A 24,892-nucleotide genomic window follows, 5' to 3' on the forward strand; every position below is an offset into this window, starting at 1 on the left:
TATAATTACGAATACAAAGATCGAACACAAAGAAAAATTCCTTTGTTCCGGCTGGACTCAAACCAGCGACCTTGCTATACGGTGGCTGATACTCACCCAATTGAGCTATGAAAATAACCAGCAAACCTTATGAATTTGTCTATATGCTTGTTGCAGATCTTTGTTTTTGGTTTTACGACTTTTTTACCATAGCGCCATCTGTGAGAAATTTATGAAAGTTTTCTTCACGCTATTGTTGTTCTTAAATAAGTAAGCTTCTAAAACATTAAAAAGAAAACCTTGCCAATATCAACATACATGAACTACCTCGTTCGTTTCGGCTACTTAAAACTGATTAATAATGATAGTAATTTACATTCAGCAAAAACACTATATAATCGCGTTATATTACGCTAGCGATTATATTATTTGCTAAATGTAACCTAACCATTAACTCTATTCGCCGATCCTTATCAAAAAATCCATTTACGTCAAATAATGCTAACACTACAATAAATTCTTTCTCGTTACTTACAATCCTACAAATTACATAAGGCCCAATAAGAACCGCAGAACTACAATTTGTAACCCACACATAAACTTCAATGAGCCGAATATTTTAATACGATACACTATTCGGAAGACATAAATTTAATATTACATTTATTAAATATTCAATTATAATCTAAGTAAACTGCTCGATAAAGGAACAATCGTCGATTCTCAAATTTCTTATTGTCAATGAATCGAATGATTAAACCGATACGAAGTATCCAAAAAGTGTTATTTAATCGAGTGAAAAGAAGGTTGTAAAATCCGTCAAACTTCTTAAACAGATTATTTCCCATTACGTACATACAGTTACTTACTTTTATAAATAACATCTATGGATAAAGAGCTAAAAACTTTTATGATCAGGCTGTCACTCAATTTTACGAATGCATTTACTAGCACGTCATAAAATTAACTGCAAGCGTTATCTTGTCTATGCAGAGTTGATTTACTTCGAAATTTCTCCGATTCTAGTTTTCGTTGTTATCCAGCAATTTTACTACTCAGTCTAAAACAAAACACTTTCACTATTAAAATCCTAACTTAAATATGTACTAGGACATGCAGTAATACATATCGGTCTAATGATAACGTATTGGTCTAGCATCTTAACTCTACGAATATTGTCTTTACAATTATTGTCATATACAAAATATGCACTATATTTTTATTACCTCGGGTCGATTAAACCACAAATTTTAATACTTTACGTAAAAATTTACAACATTTTATAAGCCGAAATAGTTACAATGCGAATATTTCACAATAAAACGATAAAGATTTTCCATTAGAACAATGAATACATATTATTTCAATTTTAGTATGAGATCGTAAATAAGTCATAATTTCGGTCCAACTTTAGTAAAATTGCCATATTAAAAACCCTTATCATATAACGATATGATATTATAATGATATTTTTAAATAACCGCAGTGTTCGTTTTAACGAATTTCTGTTAAGTGGAATTTCGAACAGGACAGTGAATCTTATTACTTAAATCCAACTTGTCGTATTTTATTGTCTTGATTTACATTTTAAGGCTAAATTTATATTCCACTTGCCGTTATGTCCTTACCTACATTACACTTTAAACATTCTGGTGTACGAAAATGTATACAACAACCTCAAATTTACTCTTAATCAAAAATTTTACAGCCATGTTTTCATCACTACCTAGACCGCTATTTAATAAAAAATATTGTGATAATATGTTTCGGGTTATTCTTTTATACAGAAAGTTTGGCTATTTTGAAAGGGAATGAAAGTAGAGGAGCTAGGGCGAGGGTGTATTTTGAGATGCGTAGAGAGGTAGCTGCTCCGTAGGGTATGACGACATGGCGTGGAGGGCCCGATGGGCGTACTTTTTGACGCTCCGTCCTTTGAGCATACTCGTTGTGAGTGTTATTGGGAGGGCCATACGCATTCACATTGTACAGGTTAAATGCGTTATTGAGTTCAGCCTGCCTCAAGTCCGAGTCTATGGCGTTCTGACGATCGTGCGGCTTTTTCAGGTGCCGCTTCGGTGGTCTCGTGGTCGTTGACGTAGTGGTAGTTGGTCGCGGAGTGGTAGTCGTGACTGTGGTTGTAGTGGTCGTAGTGGTCGTCCGCTGCGGCGTTTCTGTTGAAAATATGACGAAGTAATGAATATTATTACTTATAAAACCAACTATTAGAAGTAGTATTGATTGTATTTCTATAAAACAGAATAAACCAATATGAGTTTATAGAAACCAGCTAAAATCACGAACCCAACCCTCAGATCTAAAATCCTAAAGACTCAGTCGTATGTATTTACGAAACTTTGATCTTTTTCATTCCTGGCTGGAATTCACGATGAGATCCCGATCGGCGGCCGCAAACTTATTCCTTCGCCCGTTGAAACTCAGAAAGAAAGTCGGTACTGTGAATTACTTAGCGAGGCCTTAGATTTATGATACGTTTTATATAGGGTTGCCTGATATTGCTCACCTTTCAAAGTAATGATCCCTTCGGCCTTTCCGTATCCGTTGACGGCCGAACAAGAGTACTCGCCGAAATCACTCTTCTTTAAGCGAGTGATTGTCAGATTCATGCGAACGGCGTATTCGCTTATTATTTCTTCTGATATGATGTATTTAGAGCCATTAAGCAGCTTGCCACCTAGAGAGAGAAAAAGGTAACTATAATTTTTTTACTAAATAAATGTGTGTGTAAATTCTCAACCATGCTCCCCTTACTTAAAACGTCCGACTAAAAAAGAAAATTTTATTGCCTTTTGTAAATACATATATTTTATTTATAATCTATAGAAAACTCGCAAAGCGCAACTCCGAACACAATATGTAGCAAATCTTTTAAGTCACGTAATAAATACTTGTTCTCTTTACCAGATCTTTTAATACGCTATGCAATACAGAATGCGAGCGGAATATGAGAAATCGAATGATACGAAATGCGTATCGGATGTACAGAATAATAGAGTGCCATCTTATAAATCCTGGATATAAGGAGTGTAAATGTAGGGAGCGGCTGGAACGATCTCCATAACATGCAAGACCTCATGTGTATTTAGTACAACAGAAAATCCTTTTGTTATAGTTTTTACCGCTTATTCATTAAATAAGAAGTAGTTATAGTTCAGTCATAAAACACGGTATATGCAGCCAAAAGGTTGTCAGTTTGTTACATGAAATGGTCCTGTTTTAAAGATAAATAAAAAAAAACAACGTCTGGTTTATAGGTAGTTGAGTAAGCACAGTAGAATTTGGCCTTAAATTTTGTCTAAGAGTAAAACTTGTTCCCAGCTGATAGGAAGTACAGGGGCGGTTACAATTATAAACTTCGGCGTTAAATTACGCAATGGGATTATAGCCCAAACTTAGATATTTATTTTTAAATCAAGAAAATTTAATAACAAAAGCCAACGGAGACATAATTAATAATAATAATTAATAATGGGCAGGCAACTCTAAACAGTAAAAATATAACCGTGATGGGTAAAGCATAGAGTTCACTTTCAGATACTACGTATATAACTTTCAATCTAGAAAAAGTTTGCGAGTACATGAAATAGTCTTAAAAGGGCGTGATCACTAATCACTAACTACACTGATTATTTGACAATAATGTGTCATAGTACAGGGTCCTTTATGAGACCAGACAATTGTTGTCTGGGAGATTATTATTACTCTCCTAAGACCCAACAAACTACAATGGAAAAGCTCTTAAACCCCAATGTACATGTATATAATGTACTAAACAAAAATGTACTAAACAAATTACATGCTTCAGACCCCAAGCAAGTATGCTCCCAGTTTTGTGTGTAGACGTCTCTTTCTTGATACCCTATGGTCATATGGAGTATACGACGTTAAATTTGAATACGATATATTCGTTATAATGTACACTAGGCTTTTACGTGATCATAGGAATAATATATTTATATTTTTTTAACCGATTTCAAATAAAGAAGGAGGTTCTCAATTCGTCTGTTTTTTTGTACGTATGTTACGCGATAATTCCGGTATTTGTGAACCAATTGTCATGATTCTTCTTTTGTTGGAAAGAAGGTACCTCAATAGTGGTTCCATTTAATTTTGAAGAAAATCATCCACCTCTAAGGATGACTGTTGATTGCCGTATGAAGATTCATTTTTATAAATAGCACAATGAGCAATTATTTTAATGGTTGATTTTGCGATTCTTTAATTCTAGGCGTTTTTCTCTCTCAATATACTTTGAGTAATGAGAACCGATTTTTATTATCTCCTGCGTCAAGTCCCGTACAATGGCGAACTAGATGAATCCGGGTTTGCGCACATTCTGGTAACCGATTTCAATAAAACTTGGTAATTATACGTAATTCCACGTACTTTTGAGGTCGGTTTTTTTAGTACTCTGTACTGAGATTATCTTATTATGATACAAAATGACTTGACGAACAAGTCGTGTGCATGGTTGTAAGAAACACGCCTGTCCATAATAGTTGCAGTGTCACTCAGACCTTTAAATCGCAAAAATCTGAAGAGCACTGACACACAAGATATTAGTTGACACGTCACATGTGCCTGTGATTTCACCAGCACTCTTACCCTTCAAAACCGGAACGCGGTAATACTGACATACTGCTTGGCAACAGAATTAGGTATGGTGGCAGTACTTCCCTGGACGAATTCACAAGGAGCTTTACTGCTACTGAAGTTTCGTTACCAACAACCTTCAACTAGTCACAAAATCAAATATGTTACCGGCTTGTGACTTGCCGTGCTGCCAAGTGTTGAGCGACTTGGGTGATGCGTCAACGAAGCACTGCAGAGTCACTTGCATGTCCACAGCTCGTAGTACCACTGGGCTGACCACGCGGACCAGGGGCTCGACTGTTGAATTAAAGCGAAAGGATTTAATTATTAATACAAAGATCGAACACTCAGAAAAAACACTCGGAAAAAATTCCTTCGATCCGGTCGGATTTGAACCGACGTCTTCTTGCATACCGTGCCAGACGCTATACCAACTAAGCCACGGAGCGAACCAACGGACCTCACGAATTTTTCTATGTGCTTGCGTCGTGTCTTTGTACTTGGTTTTTCAACGACTTTTTAGTCGTAGCGCCATCTATGAGAAATCTTTGACAGATTTATCACCCAGTTAGTACCTTTACAGCAACCAGTCCTGGTGAGAGATGTCGCTATTCACTGTATTAATAAAATTTTTATTGAACTGATATTCAATTATTTTTTGTGAAATTACTCCACTAGTTTGTTATAATTATTAATACAAAGATCGAACACTCAGAAAAAAACACTCAGAAAAAATTCCTTCGATCCGCAAAAGGATTTGTTTTTTTTCACTCAACCGAATCGTTCATCTTAACCTTGATTTATATTGTCTTTTTTCCTTTAGTTAACTGTGACATCGTTAAATTAATACTATATAATTGAAAAACACCTAGTTTGCATAATCATAACAATCGTGGAGGAATATAAAAAAATACAAGATAGATCTCAATGATTGTTTCTGTAAAATATTTTTTTATAGTACCAAGTGACGGGACGAACTAGTGCCTCCAAAACAGTTGCAGTGCCACTCAGAGATTTAAATCACAAAGATCTGACGGGCACTGTCGCTGCACTAGTCACTATGGGGCATAAATTGACAAGTCTCATGTGCGTGTAATTGCACCAGCACCCTTACCCTTGAAAACAGAAACGCAGTAATGCTCACATTATTGCTTGGCGATAGAAATAGGTAAAGTGGCAGTACTACACTGAATAAATTCTTTCACAAGAAGCTCTACTGCAACTGCATAGTTAAAGTCTTGTATTAATTTTGACCAGCCAATACTTACAAAGCACCGCCACTTCGTAGCGACGACTTTTGGTTGGGGGCACACCGTTAGCTGCTATGCACAAATACGTTCCCATGTCCGACCGACGGAGTCCCTTCAGCACCAGATTAGACCCCACGAAGCTGTCCACAACTGCTCAAGATTAAAATTCAATATTCACATTAAAGGCGCTGAAACATATGTTTTTAGTATTATTAATAATAATATTTGTATTAATACCATTGACTTACAAATAAATGGACGACGACGGGTCTAATACAAAAACCACGAAAAAAATGTCCCAAGTCAACCTATTCGAAATTTAAATTGTAATGTCATCGCAGTATCGCGCTGTCAGTCGAACAAATGAAGACTAAAGCGGAGTTTGGCGCTCTGTATACGATTTTAGCGCCTTACAAGTGCGGACACTTTTTAGCGCGGACCCGACGTCCATATAATTGTAAGTCAATGATTAATACAGAAATCGAACACAAAGAAAAATTCCTTCGACTTCTTGTGAAGACCTTAATCTGCGACCTCGCTGTACCGTAGTGTCACTCCGCCAACTGAGCTATAGGTCGAGTCGAGGAGAGAGGTGATAAGAATATCGTGAAATTCAGTGAAAGGTAATCAATAATACATTTTTTTATAATAAATACAAAGTTCGTTCAAAGTCCCATCGAACTCTACTATATACCAAAACTTAACATTGATTCCGAAAGGAAATTTGAGAATCGATTTCAAGGGCTGCAATTAGCCGATATCGATTTGTGTCTATTAAGCTGGTAAACGTTTACTACATGCTTAAACATGACTGGAAAATGTATATAAAAATATATACAACCTTTTCGGTAAAACTGCAAAATAAAATTACCTCAACCTTTATTACACTGTAATGAGAACTGCCGTTTCTTTTAAATATTATTTGATTGAGTTTTATATGAGTTTTATGCACTATACGTATAAAATTTCATAGGTACTTCAAAAACATTTAATACTGTAAAGCACGATATCCTACTCGAAAATTTAGATGATTGCGGTATCAGAGCTCCTTTGCTAAATTGATGCAAAGACTATCTCCAAAATCATTCATATTATACCAAAATTGACGAATCTCTCAGTGATCAGGTGACAGTTACTGATGGCACAACGCAAGGTTCTGTACTAGGACCATTGCACTATTTGACCTATGTTAATAGCCTGCCCAATCTTATTTCAAAGTGCGACATATTCCAATTTGACGACGACACTTGTCTTCTAACAGCAGATACTGTTATCAAATCCGCACTTGACCGACTACAAAATGACTTCAACCTACTCAATATGTGATCGCATGACTTTAGATTTGTCCTGAATGCAAGCAAAACAAAACTTTTGAACATAAGTTCCTCTCAAAATAGATTAGAGACGGATCTGAAGTTAATTGCTCACACACATTGTTGTATGCACTCAGATAGACAAATAGCATGTAACTGCCCTCCGTTAGAAGTAATCTATAAGCAAATATATCTCGGTCTAATTGATAATAGAATGAAATGGATTCCCCATATCTAAGGTTTATGTGATAAGCTTCGCGCAATTTTGGCAAAATTTTCATAATTAAAAATAAAATTCCGTTTCAAACAAGACTATTATTGTATAAAACACTTGGAGAATCTATTATAGAATATAAGAAAAATTACACCGAATTGTTTGCGTTTTGTAGAATACTACCTGTTATGTATAAGTGGGTATTTGCCGAAAACACAATCTGTGCTTTGGCTTTTTTCTGTACCGCAGTTCAAAAATAAACGTACTACGATTAACACCGTGTTCATTATTTATCACTACCGATACATGAAAAAGTAAAGTATACCCTATTAGTAGAACAATTCTTCAACACAGATTTACAGACATAAAAAAATAAGAAAAACCCAACCAGAAGTAATACACAACTGAGGTTCGCCTTACCCAGGTGTTAAAATCAATACGGTTATAACCAACTTAACTACAAGATACCCTTCTTAAGTAATGAATTACCAACTACCCTAAAACAAGAACTGAACCGCCAAAATATTAAAAACAAACTAAAAGAATATTTTCTTGAAAACATAAACTAAAAGTAATTTGAAATTGTTTTTGAGATAATTATATGTATGTATGCAAATATAATAAGTGTACTAATTATATTATATATTAATTTAATTTATATACATTAAAAATTAAGGTTTCTTTTTTACGAGCTTGTTTAAAATGTTAAATAATACAAACAAAATACTTGAACTAACCTAATCCTATTTAATTTATTAACCAGATTCATTCACACACACACACATTGAGTCACATCCACATACAAACAAACAGTAAAATTGTCCTGGCATTCGCCCGCGCACCATCCTTAACACATCACACAATGTACACGACCGAGCCACTTACACACACACAAACATACACAAGCGCAGCCAAACTAACGCCGACGAATTTTAGCTATGCACGGGAAAACGACATAGTTTATGATGCATTAAAACATGTTTTGTATGATTTTTATGTGTAAATAAATAAAAATTAATAAATAAATACAAAAATAGATCGAAGAATGTATTTGCTATTTAATAACAGCTGTGAAGATCTTCTTCGCTGGACTTGTGATTTGTTTAGTTGTTGTGGTTTCGTCTCTTGCTCTTTTACGGAGATACAATTACCAATAAGTTCTATAAAGGTTGGAATTCCTTACACGCGCCTAATCTAGATCTCATGTGAGTCATAACCTCTTAAACCGACACAAACTTCTAATTAACTCTCGGCATCGCTAATCTCCGAGCAACACTTTAATCAAAACATTGTTGCGCAGGCATACCGCCATTTAACGGTTGCTGTCAAATTAAATTTAAATGGAAATAATTTATAACTTTATTATAGCACACGACCCCCCCTAAATCTCGAGCGCGGACATAAAATACTGCGAGTCTGCTGCGTATAATATCAGAAGCGGGCCTGTATGAAATTGTGTTTTATTAACGGGTTATAAAGTTTAGCGTGACATGTCGTTCCCAACTTGTTACGGGCTCCGCTCCCTCCCGCCACTTTATGTTATTATTGTTCACAGGCTAATTGTTTTCCGATTCAATTTTAAGCCAACAATTTTCTTCCGCTACATCACAAAATACAAGTGAAGTTACTTTAGGTTACACTGATTATCCTTTGCACTTCCAAGGCTTTTTTAAGAAAGACATTCAAACTAGGTGTAAAAGGCTTTGTTGAATAAATTCAACAAAGTTAAAAATCCATAATGTTTTCAATTTTAATCGCGACTCAAGAAGAGTCTCAATTGTTATGAAAACAATTTGTTTGACGTTACCCAACTTTGACCTAGTTATAATTACTTTTCTTAGGATATTTTTGTTATTTATTGGCCGATAATATAATAAGGAAAATTATGTATTTCCCGGAGTTAATTTAATGATTCGTTTGCGATGTTTCGCAATAAGTGAGTTAATTAAAAGCTGGATTGCTCTGACGACGTCGCGCTGTGTCGCCTCCGACTCGCTTTGAGATAATTACTTATTACCTATTCATACGCTATAAGTTTTTAATATCTTATAAATGATATCAGACATTGTTAGTAATAAAATAAAACAATTAGCGTTGAGGACATTTTTATTTCATTTTGCCTGTAACATTTTATATTCTATATTTTTCGTATCTTGCTTTCCAAACCTATGCATTTAGCCTGTATATTTCTTTTTAATTCTATTCTCGTATTCAGCATTATCAGCTCATATAGTTCTCCACAGGCGTTTCATAATAAAGAAACCAGTGACAAAATCGTATTCTTGGTAAAATAAAACCGTTATATAAAAAAGTGGTTTTATCGAACTAGATGAGAAAAATTATGACCTATATGTGATATTTAAAAAGTCTCGTATTTAAGCATGAAAGTTATCGACTATTTCGTTCGTACAATCTTTAAATAGGGTGCGAAATAATAATAATAATGACGGACACACTCATAACCCCGCCCTAGGGGTACCCTGTATCGTGGGTGTCATAGATAACCACAAGTTAGACCCAAACTCACGAGAAAAATAAATTTAAGCCAGACAAGCGTTTCGCCCGGCCCGGAAATTGAACCCACGACCTCTGCGTGGCAGCCCAGCATGACAACCATTCGGCCACAGAGGCAGCAGAGAAATGTACTAATGTACACGAAACCAGGCCATAAAAAAACAATTTGAGAAATGTTTTACATTCATTGCAAACAATATTTCACAAAAACTTTACCTCCTGGTACGGAATTAAAATTGCTGTGAAAACTACAATGTACTGGACATAAGCACGAAGTTAAAAACATGAGTTTACTCGAGTGTCGACTTCCGAAACAGAGTAAATACGTAACAAATGAGAGCCGACGAAAAGAAACAAGAAAAAGGGAAAGAAAGAATCAACGTTGAATACCCACTCAAACGGCAATACCTATTTAGTGAAGCGTGTATAACATGTCCAATTAATACAAAAGCAGAGTCGGCCCCACCACTCTGTTAACTATTACAGCCACCCTCCCTACCGCGAGCCGAGTCTTTTGTTTACGCTTAATGGCTTAAATAAAACGGGTCAAATTCGTAAAACACCACCCAGAAAAGGTTTTAAATACGCCCTCTGAAAACCCGCAATTGTGTGCCTAATATATCTCATTATAAGGTATAAATTACAACCCTGGATTACATATGGTTAAAAGGACAACAGCGTATGTGTACATTAAAATGAGTAGCCCTATAATTGCTCGAGCTTATGTGTTTTCACCTACTCCGGCGGCGGTGGGCAAAGGGTATGTCATTATGACTATAAAAGATAAAACAGCCTTTTGTCAAGTCGATTCTCACTCTCACTAAGCCGTTCATTTAATTTCCTGCAGAAACCTGAATTGCTACATTATTTTGTTTAAGCAGTAATTGAGTTCTTTGGACACGTTTTTTCTGCGGAAATGAATTTTGAGCTATAACCTCAGGCTACTCATGTTAACTTTCTTTCAAGCTATGAGTTTTGACAACTTTTTCAATATTTATGGCATCTGAAACTTGCAATGAGTAAAAGGCTCTAATTTAGGTAAGTTATGTGTTTTATTTGATTGTGCTTTTTACATGACAATAAATAATATTTTCAATTGAAGTTTTATAAGCTAAATGCAAGCGCTTTCAGGTAGCCATTCAAAACCCAATTATCTCTGGGCGCGCGGGTGTCGGTAATAAATATTTTATCCTTCCCATTATCAAACATATTCTTCAAATGTCAATCTGCGCCGCGCTGTACATTTATTTCGTATCGGGAGTTTTATTTTCCAATATTTAAGGGCGATATCTTAATAAATCTGATAAAACTGGAATGTTTTAACCACGCGAGCACCTGCGCCCGCTTCGAGCGGGCTTTGAATGCAAAATTAGTCTTGTTTCTTTTTTACCACTTACTCGAATCGCGCCGATGCGAATAAAATTCAAAGGAAAATTGACGTTTTATGTCCTGCTTTTTATGTGCATTGAAGTGAATGTTGGCTATAGCCGTTAAATGGGGTCGCTGCAGCAAAATATAAATTAACACTGAACTGAATTATAGATTATTGCTTTCATTCTCATAGAGTATAACCGTTCAATAGTTTTAGCCGAAAATCCGATCATAATTTCCGCATTTATTCACCATTGCTAGTTACGTGGCTTCAAACGTTTTACTTTGTGCAGCTTTTACGTTGGCAGAATGAAATTGGTTTTAGTTAGCAGTAAGCCCGGCTTTCGTTAGCTTAAACCCAAACATTGGGTAGCTTAACTCTTTGAATACTTAGTAAAATATGTTCCTTGTCTAAATAGCCATTAATTTTACACGAACAAAATGTGTAACTTGCGAAATTTATTTTATTCGTGTTTATATTATTAACAAACATTAAGATAATTTAGATCGCAATGTAATCATAATAAAAATATCAATATTTTATTAATACAGACATCTCTGCTCTGCACGTTACATTATTTTGAGATCTAATTCTATTGCAATTCATTAAATCGATATGAATAATTAAAAGACATAATTATAGAAAGCACAAATTACCTTTGACCTCTTTTCCGCTTTCGTTTCGAAACACGATGTTGCGGCCACCAGTACGCTTCCACGATATGATGGGGTCGGGCACGCCGGTCGCAGTGCACCGCACCTCTACGCTGCCGCCCTCCAATGCACTCGCCTCGGAGCCTGTATCGTCAGCGATGTCTGGTGGAATCACCACTGATAGGTGACCCATCTGTTGGTATATACTTTTTATTTACACAGGTTTTGATTAATTAGTCTTGTTTGATTAAAAAAAGGAAGAAGTTCTGAAGGAGTCACTTTTTATTTGTGTAGGTAATCAATTATAAAGGCTAATTTGACCAAGTGCTCAATGCAAAAAACAATTTAAAACGTCGAAACTATTCTGGGAACTGTACTGAGGTGGTAAAGAAAGTTAATGTAAAAAGTTTTTAAAGACATTGTAAAAGAACCAATTTCGTGTCATGTTCGAGGCAAATTGCTACGACAGCGTAGCAAATTACTACGGCAGCGTAGCATACCGCTACTACAGTAATTCCGTAGAACAGAATTAAAAAAGTTATTTAAAAAATTAGAATATAAAAACCTGTACGTGACTGCGCGTCGATAATCGAGCACATTATCTAAACAGTGTTGGGAGCGGGACGGGGCGGTGCGAGTAGACAAAGGAAAACACAGTCATTACACCGCTCTCGCGGGAAACTACTAACTTCACGTTTAATGTCGCCGTGGGGAAGTAAACACGAATCGCCCTAAAACTAGCTCCCTTCTTTATGCTCTTCGAATCAAACGCTCACAGATAACTTTTCATTACTATTCCTAAGAGTAACTGTCGAACGTGTACCTCGTGATGTGAGTACGCATTGTTTTTATCAGAATGAATAATGGCTTTGAAAAAAATATTTTCCGTTAATATCAAGCTAGTAAGATATGTCTTCGTTAAATTATATTTCATGAAAGTCCCATTGTACGCGAGTAACCTTTGAGGAAAACCGATAATATTATATCACCGCCTGAGCGACCTGGGTTATATTAGACACCTATTACGTTTGATTGACTTTTCACCATAATAGGAATTTGATTGTTTATACAAGTTGGTTGTCCCTCAATCTAATAATGTTGGGGCAGAAGTCCGTGAATGTTGCATGAAGACGTATTGTCCCTATTCCGAGCGCACGGCGGAGTGACTTTGACAAAATTCCAGGGACGCCCGAAGTGACGTTTGCTCTACTATTTGTCGGAAACAGGTACAAATAAAAATCGTACTGTAGAAATCTGTGCCAGAAAACCATTTGCGTTGCGCTCCAGAGGCACTTGCGATAGATTTTTTTTTTTTTGCATTTTGCATATAGATTTTTTTTTTTTTGCATTCCGACACTGTTCCATGACCTGAGTGAACATGACGAACGGGCTATAGAACTTAATCAATACAACAATTTCAAGTAAATTACACTTGATGCATTTTGCTCACTGACGTTTTGATCACTGTGCAAGTCGTTATTAAAAATGTCAATAGCTTGTTTTACATTACTAGGATTTGGACTTGCGTGTACAAAAATTGGCGTATCATCAGCTTACATATGAGCACCGCTGTACTTGATTTTTACTAATAAATCAAAAGTGTAAATAAAATAAAGCGTTGGTTCGAGAGCAGATCCTTCAACAACTCCTCGCCTCACAAGTAGAGCCAACTTGACACACAGATCTATCGTTTTCATCTGCACTTTCAACTATTTATGTGCTATTTTCAAAATAATTTCTAAACCAAGAACAATAGACTCTAATAATATATTTCTAACTAGGCAATCAAAAGCACGACTGTAGTCCAATAGTAACAGGATTGTAGTCAAGTTCCTGTTGGAGCCTGTTAAGATTTCATCTACTACATGCATAAGAGCCGTAGTAGTGCTATGTATTACATTCACAGTAGGAGCAGAAAATAAATTTGAGAAAGAGAAAAATAACAACAAAGACGTTTAATTTTTGTTACTTATGAAATTAGACTATGAAAATCAAACGACACGATATTTTATGTCTTTCCATCATTTTATTAGACTCCTTGTACCTAATACATTCATAGTCAATGTAAACGTTCAGAGTTTGTTAATAAGATGCGTGCAATAAATCAGCACTTACCTATGAAATTAAGATTATTTGACTTTGACTTATGAAAACTTGTTTGCATATATACACAACAGAACAAGTCTAAAATCTTATACACACAAAATATAAAACAATTGTATCTGAGTTAAGAAAAAACATCATAACAAATATTCAAACATTAACTTTAATTGTATTATATAGTGCAATGTTTAATATCCTGATATTGACTGATTGTTTATTTTATGAAATTGAGTGTAAGGATAAGAAAGAAAGCAAGAATGTGCTGCTTTGCAATCCGAATTCGACCTAAATAACGGACAGAAAGCAATTTTTGTTTGTGCACACAAATCAAGTATTCTGTTGTTCTCGAAAGAACTTCAACTGGCATATGTCATTGATAGACTTTGACAAAATTCCTCGCAACTCCCAAGTCAGGCGATCCTGACGGGCGTACGAACGCACGAGTGCCCCCGAATCGTGAGTATTCCACATATATGTATGTATTTAACTGTAGAACATTCTCAAGTTATACTAATTTCAACTTCAGCTGCAATATGATAATTCTTAAAGTAGCTACATTACGTAACCTATACTAAGGTACAAGATACACAGCAACAAGAAATTTCGAAAGTGCGGGCAAGAATAAATGTAGAACAATTACAAATCTTGATATTGTGTAACTCTTCAACAAAACAAAGCGAGACACTGAAAGACAAAGCAAACAAATGAACATTAAACAATTAAATTTAAAAACTGTTTTCACAAAGTAAAAGAGTACTCGGTATTTAGATTGTAGGTGTTCAGTTTATCAGTACAAAGTCACCCCTACCGATGGTGGTAGTGCAACGTCCCGAAACAACACACGGTATTTGAAACATTTCTCACACATTTTCGTAAAATTTGTTATCTCGCAACTTTTGTTCAAAAGCACTTCCTCTCTCGTTACAAAGATAGATAAGCTCCAACATTTCGCATTTCCCATGTTTCTGTGCTGTGTAAATTTTGTACAGGCAGCTTGATGTCACATGAATTATGCAAATTCTTACTAGTGCAGCTTGCGAACCGACTGGATCGGAGATTTACATCCGCAAAGAGCTCGTGGCGACCTTGCAGTGAAATAAATATACAGTATCGGTGGCCAATATTTTCATAAGCACATCGGAATTGCTTTCTACCTCATCGTTATTGCAGATATGCGTATAATAAAATAAGTTTTTAAAGCATTATCTTAACGAAACTTGTGTTATTTTGTAAGTTTCTGTTTAGGATAACTGTTCTTTTTTTATTCCACTTTTTACCATCTAAGGAAATTTAAACTTGACAATCCCTATCGGTATTTATTGTGTAAATTATTATTATTATTTCATTTTTATTTTCTTTTCTACTTTCGCACTCCTCAAATAGCTTAATTCAAGGTCTGTACTAATTTTGTTCCATAAATTGCTTGTTACACAAACGTGAGACCGTAGCTCCTGGCAGGGAGGTTGAACATCAGTGCTGTGCAAACTGAATTTGTACAGCATATACTGAGCTCAGAATCCTCGCCACACATCTGTAACCATAGACATAGTTTTGTGCTTGTAGTTACTATTTATATGTTAGATTTTTCATTTGTATGTTTTTATGTTTTTTTTTTGTTGTGTGTGGCAAATAAGTGGAATTTTGGAATTTTTGTAATTTTATATTAGTCTCATGATATTCATATTCGTTACTTTAACAATACTTTCTCAACTTTGATAGTATGCTAATGGTATTGATATAATAATCAGCTAACCCTAATTACAAATATTATTAGTCGTAGTAGTAGTATTTGCACTGAAAGCACACATTGCTAAAACTATGGATAGAGGTGTGACATTAATGCGGGTAATCCTTAGCCAATAGAATCAGAAGCCTTAATTTTATTCTGACCACGGCGTGCGTACAGGATTTTAATAAAAATACCCAATCATAAGGCAGACGCAAGTCACGTCCGGGCTTTCCTCGCCGCCTCTGGCGTAAACCTTCGTTTTACGTGCACGCATCAACAGGTAAGTGAGTCATTTGTTTTCTGCGTGAAACATTTCTCTTGAGCTAGGTCATGACGGCAGGATAAGTTGAGACAAACTGTGAAACGAACTTGGACGAGCAAAAACGTTACTCCATTTTTACCCATCATCCAGCCCAGTCCAGCATTTAGCTTTGGATTTTTTATAGTCCCAGAGACCAGTTACTAAAATTAAAACCGCAACAAACGAATAGAAATGTAATAAATAGAAACAAACAAATAGAAATAAAGGAGTGGACATTCAATAATCTTAATTACAATTATGAAAGAGACATCTCTAGTCAGCTGCTAATAGTTGTAAAGGTAGGTTTAGTGAAGAAATAGACTTCTCACAGATGGTGCTACAGCAAAAATGTCGTTAAAAATTAAAAACAAAGTTCTGCAACAAGCAAAAACAACATAGAAAATATCTAAAGGTATACTGGTTCATTCCGTGGCTTATTGGCAGAGCATCTAGCATTGACTGCTGAAGGGAATTGATTCGAATTCAGCCGGGTCGAAGAAATTTCACTTAAATAATATTTTAACGAACTAATGGAGTAATTTCACAAAACATTCGACAAACTTAATTACAAATAGAAATATAGCCCCAACTATTTCAGTTCTCCAAATTAATTGCTTATGTAATTTAGTCGCACTTCCGATACTACAAAGTTAGAATTGCAACCCATAATGCGCAATGAATTACAGCTGTGAGGTTTTTAATTACTTTGATATATAACAACATAGTAAACTGTATGCAAATTGAATGTAAACGCTTTTAATTGACATTTAGCATAGTTGTTAGAGAGTATAATTGGTGAGAGCTAGTCAATTAGAGAATGTGAAGCGTTTTCGGAGCTATGATGTGTGTGGTTCACAGAAGCGGCCAACCAATTATTTGGGGCCGGAGTCCGCTAGTGACATGCGCTATGATAGACGACCGCGCCGCCTGTTTATTACGTTTTTTACTTCCCTTGACCTTCCACTAAACCGTTTGCTCTTTAACTAGTCTACAGTTTATCTACCACAGAGGACTAGCGATGAAAATCGACTGATATTCTTGACCATTTGCAAACACGGTGAGTTGGTGAAATTACAGGCACATGGGACTTGTCAACTTATGTCTCATGGTGATAGGCGCTGTGGCAGTACACCTCAGATCTATGTGATTTAAAGCTACAAGTAGGATAGCAATTGTTATAGGCAGGTGTGTCGCTCACCACCAGGCGCACGACTTGTTCGTATCGTTACTTGGTATCTTAAAAAAAAACGCTCCTTAGAATTAGTAAATCTTACGAATATTATTACTTACAGAAATTTATGTTTTTGTTGAATGAATAAAAAAACAAATACCAGCGAAGAAAAAAATACAAATGAGGCATTGCGCATTGGGTTTAACAATATAATGTAAAAGTGACATTCGAGAAAATTGGAAATAATGTTTAATGTCTTATATCTTTTTAATATTTATGATACGAGTCTTATACACTTTATTTATTTGTCCTATGATGTAGCTAAAAGATTTAGGTGTTATTATTATTTTAAAACAGAAACATTTGAAAATGTTCTTTTTCCCTTGTGTTATCCACCTTGTTGCACCAAACCGGTAAATTAATAAGGCGTTCGTTTTTTTATTGGTTCTTAAGGAAATAAATTATGAATAAAACTTATTTAAAACTTATATTGAAAAAAAGTTTAAACGTATTTTTAATCATTCATTGAATTCGCTGGATTGAAATGAATCGACAGTATCATCTTCAGCAAGTCTCACTGGCCTTCTAGATGCTCCATGTTCAGGATGAACTCGCTCGTTTCGGACTTTTTTACATTAAAATAAGTTTTTTTATAATCTGCAGGTGGTAACGTGTCAGAAATTCAAACGCACGTTTATAATCTATGCCACAAGGGCCAAGCGCCACCTTCTAAATGAAAGAAAATTACGCCACCTAGAAGGGAGATCGAATCGAGTTTTTGTCACAAGATACTAGATAGTGTTTTACATGTTTTGATGCAATAACACGAAACCGGGCTTTGGGTGCTGAACGCCCTTGTTGTTCCCAATGCTTCTATTCGTAGAACGTGTCGGCAAAGGTCTCCCCCCAAAATTCTCCATTGCTCCCTTTCTTTGGCGATCTCCCACCATTCCCTCTCAAACCCATTAAGATCGTCCCGCCAACGTCATCTTGGCCGTCCACACCGTCTCTTTACCCAGCAGTGGGACATAATAGGTTAATAAATAAAAGTACGTGTCGCAGTTTTATCCCTTGGAATCTTTACAGAATTGAAATTCACTGATAGCTCAGAAAAACAATTCATGCATGTTGTATCGTATGTGACTCGGAAACTGAATGTGAGAAAGTAAACCCTTATGAAAAATCAAACACCGCCGCACCTGTAGCCCGCCGGCTACTAACGGCACAACAAAGAAACGCTGAGTAATGCTTGTCGATTTTTCGGATAAGAAATAATTCACTTGTTGATTCGATTCTCTAGCTTTCCACTTACTCCCCTTTTATGTATTATTTATTTTACTTCCAACGAGTTTCGGCACGTCATCTTGTTAACTTTGTTCGCGAAGTTATTACCACGTCCTATATGGGGCATCAGATATTGTACGTACATACCATGTCACTCTGCTACTTTCCTAATACATATTAATTTAATTTCCACGTCTGTGATTTTATCCACAAAGAAATGAAAATTATTCAAAGTTTTAAACTTAGTATTAATGCAAAGATCGAACACAAAGAAAAGTTCCTTGGACGCGACAGGACTTGAACCTGCGACCTAGGGATACCGTCCCCTTACTCTTTCAATCTTACTTTTCTCTTTGTATTATGTATTTATAATTACAGCAAATTAGTGAAATTATTTCACAAAAAAAAACAATTACTTATGTATTTTTATATGTCAAGACAAATATGATATCATGAAAAGAGAATCAATATCTAAAAATAATCATTCTTATGTTGTTTATTCGAAATTAGCATACGAATGCTTATTGTCAAAACTATCACAGCAACCTTGGTGTACGAAGCGCAAAGTAAATTACAAGATAATATTACAACAAGCTCACAGATAATCCTTTGTGGATCGTAAATCCCGCATAGGAAGCTAAGTGTACAACAATATTTAGAAGATGGATTTTAGTCAGTCGCTTTAAAGCCATGGCTTTATATTATTAAATTATGGCCAAATATTAAGCGGGTTTACGTTTTACGACCTGAAGGTGGATTCCTTGGAGCAGTCTGACAAATTCCTCGGGTGCCGGAGCTAAGTGTTTGTTAGGACGGCGTTAGTGCGACATCCGGAGGCAACTATGTGTCGAAGAATGTGTTTACGGTGCCAAGAATGAAGCTCCTTAGCGGGGCGTTAGGGATTCTTCGCAGTTCGTTCGTCTTACACGTAATATGATCGCTTCATTGCCTCTACGGTTTAAGTACACATAATTACATATAATTATTCATACGAGGACCGAACATTTAGTTGTGTTAATAATATAACACTAACAAACTAGTGGAGTAATTTAAGAAAAATTATGAATATCATGGCAGTAAAACATCGTAGTAATATTTAGTAGCAGTAGAGCTTCTTGTGAAAGAGTTCGTCCAGGGAAGTACTGCCACCTTACCTGTTTCTGCCGCCAAGCAATAATGTCAGCATTACTATGTTTCGGTTTTGAAGGGTTAAGGATGATGGTAAAATTATAGGCACATGGGACTTGTCGACTTATGTCTCAAGATGACGGGCGCAATGTTCTCAGATCTTTGCGATTTAAAGCTCTGAGTGGCACTGCAACTGTTATAGACAAGCGTGTAGCTTACCATCAGGTGCACGACTTGTTCGTCCCATCACTTGATATTGTAAAAAAAATTACTTAATATAATATGTATACATGTATTACAAAAGTTATTAACGTTCCTGCTTTAAACTTTCTGTTCATTGCCATGTTGATCCATAACAGATCTAGATTGTTCCTAAAAGCGGTCGTTTAAAAGCGGTAAAAGAAAACTTTGTGCAATTTAATAATAACTCATCGCTTTTAACCTTCTCAACCTAAAAAGCCTACCTGCCAAATAACAAGGCTTTTGTTACGAAATTCCATAAATATCGTGCTATCAGCGTAAATAAACGATTACTCAATAACTACTTCCAGAAGTGTTCAAACACATTTACTGTCATAATTTCACTGTTTGTCATACCTAAACATAGACTCTTATTATTCAAGTGCGAATATATTTTGTAGGAATATTAAAAGCTGGGCTCCACTACCAGTTTCGCTACGCAGCCCTATATCCGAGACGGCGATAAAAATTTTTGGAGAAGTTGCTGGGATTGTAGAAATAATAAGAGGAATATCTATCGTCCAGATGTGCTCCAATTCAGCGCAGTAAACATTTCGCAAACGGGACTTTAATCCCGGTCATAAAAGTAATCCGCTCATAAAGTTACGCGACGATGGACAACATAAGGGTAGGGATCTCGCACAAAGATTTCGAAGTAATTAAGATAAAATACCAGGAGTTTTTGTATGTAACCGTAGGGCTGTTCGAAAACTCACCCGTTTTTCAAACCTCATACCGAGTTAATCCTCGAGTATGCAATAAAGCTGCTAAAGTATTTGTGTGCCAGCGAAATTACCTATATTGAAAATACCCTTCAGTGCTAACTGCCAACTGAAGCTGTATTTAGACGTATATAGTACAGATGTGTTAAATGTGAAAAACTGAACCAAATTGCACTATCCAAAATTCAAAAGAGTTAATTACTGAACCCAGCTACTTATAAACGCCACCAATATTGATTTGTAATTATAAGACTGTCTTTGTTTAAGTTATGCAAAGTATTCAAGATTAAAATGGACTTAAATCCAGACAGAGTTTGAATTGTGACTAATTTGCAAAAATTGTAAGAGGTCGGCCAATAAACTTTGCCTATTAAAACATTTCAATTTTACGCTCTCAAACGCGCTACAACGTGTTAAAATATGGAAAAGAGAAAGGGTGAGGGCTGAAAAAATGGTCGTCCATCACTGACTCTGTCAACAGGGCTCGCCGTCAATGCCGCAAAAATAATTAGTAGGTCAATATTTATTTGATTGCGCAAAACCCAATTGAATAAAACGTAAATAATATAAAGCAAAAGGATTACCGTTTTAGGCCTTTTAAATTAGCTGTTTGCCAATTCGGGTTTTTATCTCTCATGAAAAATTTTCAAAAGATTGATTGATTCTATGATGATTTTACACGTAAAATATTAGACTATTATAAGGTCGCGATATAAATAGAAAATCATCATCGCCTACATCTTTATATTACTTACCTTAGGTCAATGCCTATATAGGTATTACTTACAATTTCAAGGCAAATAAATTATTTACATACTACGATTCAGAATTTCATATAAACATTGTAGTGCGATTAGTTTTGTAAGGGTCTGTATGAAGGGACACGAATAAAATGAACAAACATTTATTCTAGTCTTAACTGTAAACAAACCGTCAAATAGGTGAAATCTTTCTCTTCTGGCAACGTTTTCAAAGCATCGTATGTTTTAAACAAAACAATAACCAAAAATGAAAAAAGGAATTCTTAACCAAACACACACCCGGTATAGAAATTGAGAAACAATACGCTGTGGGAATAATAGCGTACAGGTGCGGTGTGCACAGTCAGGTGAAATATTTGGGAAGTTGTGTCGCATGAAGATGTCGAGGTGACATTCCTCCCCTGTAAGGCAAAGGCACGTGCATTCCAGGCACGAGTTAACAAATTCCGGCACGCCGTGAGCCGAGCACACACCAGCCGCAAAGGTAAACTTAATAAGTGTCACTGTCCCTTCTCCTAAGCTGCATTTAACCCGAAAACTCTTCGCTACCGCTGACCTAAAGTCTCTAGGCGTTTTTTACTGACTAACGACGTCTGCTTTTCCGATTAACGTTTTTACTGGAAACTGTTTTATGAAAATGTTAAACATTTTGTTGGCATTTACTATGGTAACCGGCTTGTTTAGAAAAAATGTGACTTGTAGTCATTGACTTACAATTACATGGACGTCGGGTCCGCGCTAAAAAGTGTCCGAACTTATAGGGCGTTAAAATCGTATACAGAGCGTCATTCACGCTTTAGTTTTCGTTTGTTCGGCTGACAGCGAAACAAGCAAAATTAGATAACACTGCGATGACATTACAATTTAAATTCGACGTTTTAGATTTTTCATATTCCTTTACATGTCACTACGTTTAAATAGGTTGACTTGGGACATTTTTTTCGTGGTTTTTGTGTTAGACCCGTCGTCCATTTATTTGTAAGTCAATGCTTGAAGTGCTAAAAGTTAAAATTAATGTTGAGAATATTTTTAATACTATTGTATTGTACTTGCTACATGACCATAGTAGCAGTAGAGCTCCTTGTGAAAGAGCTCGTTCAGGGAAGTACTTGCAACCTCATCTGTTTTTGCCGCCAAGCAGTAATGTCAGCATTAATGCGTTCCACTTTTGAAGGGTATGAGTGCTGGTGAAATTACAGGCACATGGGACTTGTCAACTTGTGTCTCAGGGTGACGGGCGCAGTGGCAGTGCGCCTCAGATCTTTGCGATATAAAGAGCTGAGTCACACTGCAACTGTTATGGACAGGCATGTCGCTTACTATCAGGTGCACGACTTGTTCGTCACGTCACTTGGTACATTAAAAAAAACCAATTGACTATCCCTAAAAACGTATGTACTGTGAATCAAATTTTGTACATTTCTCGAATCTATAAATATAACGTTATTAACAAAGTCGATATATAGACTGTACAAATGATAACGGCCCGTGACTTAAGTAAATTATTTATTAATTGAAAAAAAAGACCAAACTCGACCAAAAATGGGACAATTTTTAACTCCAACTAGGTCTTTGTAATAATTTTTGTTTAACATGAAGTTAACGTAAACCTTTACGTAAGACTTTCGTATAAATTTCTAAGAAATATTTCATTATCTTATTGAGCGTTTGCTGTGGAATTTACGGAGCTAAGTAAAATATTTGGTAGTTATTCGGAAATGCCCACATCAAAGACTACGATCCTGGGAATGAGATGACTGGCCATGCTTTGTACATAGTTGGAACTACACAGACAAAATGCGACTGCAAGCGAGGCAAGCTCGTCGTAGAAATAATATATTAAAATAATTAAAATTATGCCATAGCATCTTTCGCGAGTGACATGAAATTGAGTGTTATTACTTTCTGTGAGAGATTATTGCTAGAAAATTGTAAAAGGTTCAGCGTAGTTCGTTCGCCTTTTGTAATATAAGTAATAAGGACGTTATTATGAGAGTAATTAATAATAATAACGCACACACTCAACATAGCCCCGCACTAGGGAAACCCTGTGTCGCGGGTGCCATGGACACACACATAGACAACCAAAAATACACCCAAACTATATAGAGAAATAAATATAGGCCATACAAATATTTCTCACGACTCGGAACTCGCTCCTGGGACCTCAGCGTGGCAGTCCGGCATGGTAACCGTTCGGCCACGTAGGCAGTTATACATATCACACACATGTGCCTCTTCGTCTACTACGAAATGAATTTGCTTAATACCTATATTTACTAATCTAAGGGAAAATGCATACAGAGATACGGACTTAAATCTTATTTAGGAAGATGAATACAGCACGCGAGTCACAACAGCGTAACTAGAATGCTGAATCGAAAGAAACAGTGCATATGAGAGCCCCAGTAAGTACGTTATTTATTATACATGGCGAGACCCGAAACGACGACATGGCATTAGAGGTAACGAGGAAAAATAGTCCTTGTTAAAATGACAGTAGTGTGCCTACGGTTATAAATTGATAACTAAGAAGGAACACGTCCGAAATACGACCAAGATAATATTTCTAAATATAAATTTCTAAATTAATCATACTGAATAATTTTCTGAAACACTTCCCAATTGTAATAATAGTCTTAGTAGGATTTTACTGAGTAATAAAATAAAATCTCATGACTTATTAATAGATACTTATAACAGTGAATTTGATGGTTTCCTAGAAAAAACGCACTTAAATGGATTCAAAAAGGAACAAATTATAAATTTAAAATATAAAAGGTATGTAGGTGAAGCTGCTGATATATGTAATCTGGAGAATGAATCGATTGCATTTTAATATCAGACACGGTTCCGAGTATAATATATTCCTGTGGGGCTATCACGATAGGGCGCGACTAGCGCGAGAGCGACATAAAACGCGAGATACTGCTATTCTCGCATAGAGATCTCGAGCTTTATATCGCTCTCGCACAAGTCGCGTCTTGTCATGCTAGCCTTGCTGTTATTTATAATTACGTTGCAAATTTATCTATAAAAGCATTTATTTGCAAAGCACAATATTATTGATTCCGTACAAAATGCTTTTTGCAATAGCATGTACGCGGTATGGGTTTCGGAATACCGACTCTAATTACTATTATTTATATTTGATTATTTAATAACCAATACCCACATATAATACAAATGTTCTCAGTTGCATTACATACATATAGCACCGCTAATTATAGATGACAACATTCTATTTATATAATCAAGCGAAATAAAAAAGAACAACAAAATAAATAATCAACAGTATATAAATCTGTGTATGTACATGTATATTACATTTTCTAATTTGAAAATTGAGTATTTAGGTATTTATACTTCGTTTACATACTACGTAGTTTTTTTTTCTCTTTTTTGAGTATATGGACTTATTCATGATCACTACTTAGCCCTGGAACAAAGACAGGGTTTACGATGCACCGAGCTCGAACAGCAGATGCCTATCCAGTCGCACCTTAAAGATATTCGCATTGTATGTGCTCAGAAACACAGTCACAGG

General features: G+C 35.8%; 1 protein-coding gene across 1 annotated transcript in view; it reads right to left on the bottom strand.

Annotated features, from left to right (window-relative positions):
• Positions 1-1,227: 1,227 nt before the first annotated feature.
• The window catches only part of LOC113237908 (lachesin-like), a 68,804-nt gene continuing 45,139 nt past the window's right edge, over positions 1,228-24,892 (bottom strand). The window contains exons 5-9 of the mRNA XM_026474625.1: positions 11,910-12,099; positions 5,859-5,990; positions 4,759-4,887; positions 2,501-2,671; positions 1,228-2,150 (exon numbers count right to left, since the gene is read on the bottom strand). Coding sequence (XP_026330410.1) covers positions 1,759-2,150; positions 2,501-2,671; positions 4,759-4,887; positions 5,859-5,990; positions 11,910-12,099 — 1,014 coding nt within the window. The 3' untranslated portion in view covers positions 1,228-1,758. The remainder of the gene's footprint in view (positions 2,151-2,500; positions 2,672-4,758; positions 4,888-5,858; positions 5,991-11,909; positions 12,100-24,892) is intronic.

Source organism: Hyposmocoma kahamanoa, unplaced genomic scaffold (genome assembly GCF_003589595.1).
Source record: "Hyposmocoma kahamanoa isolate Upper Pololo Valley unplaced genomic scaffold, ASM358959v1 94, whole genome shotgun sequence".
Lineage (NCBI taxonomy): Eukaryota > Metazoa > Arthropoda > Insecta > Lepidoptera > Cosmopterigidae > Hyposmocoma > Hyposmocoma kahamanoa.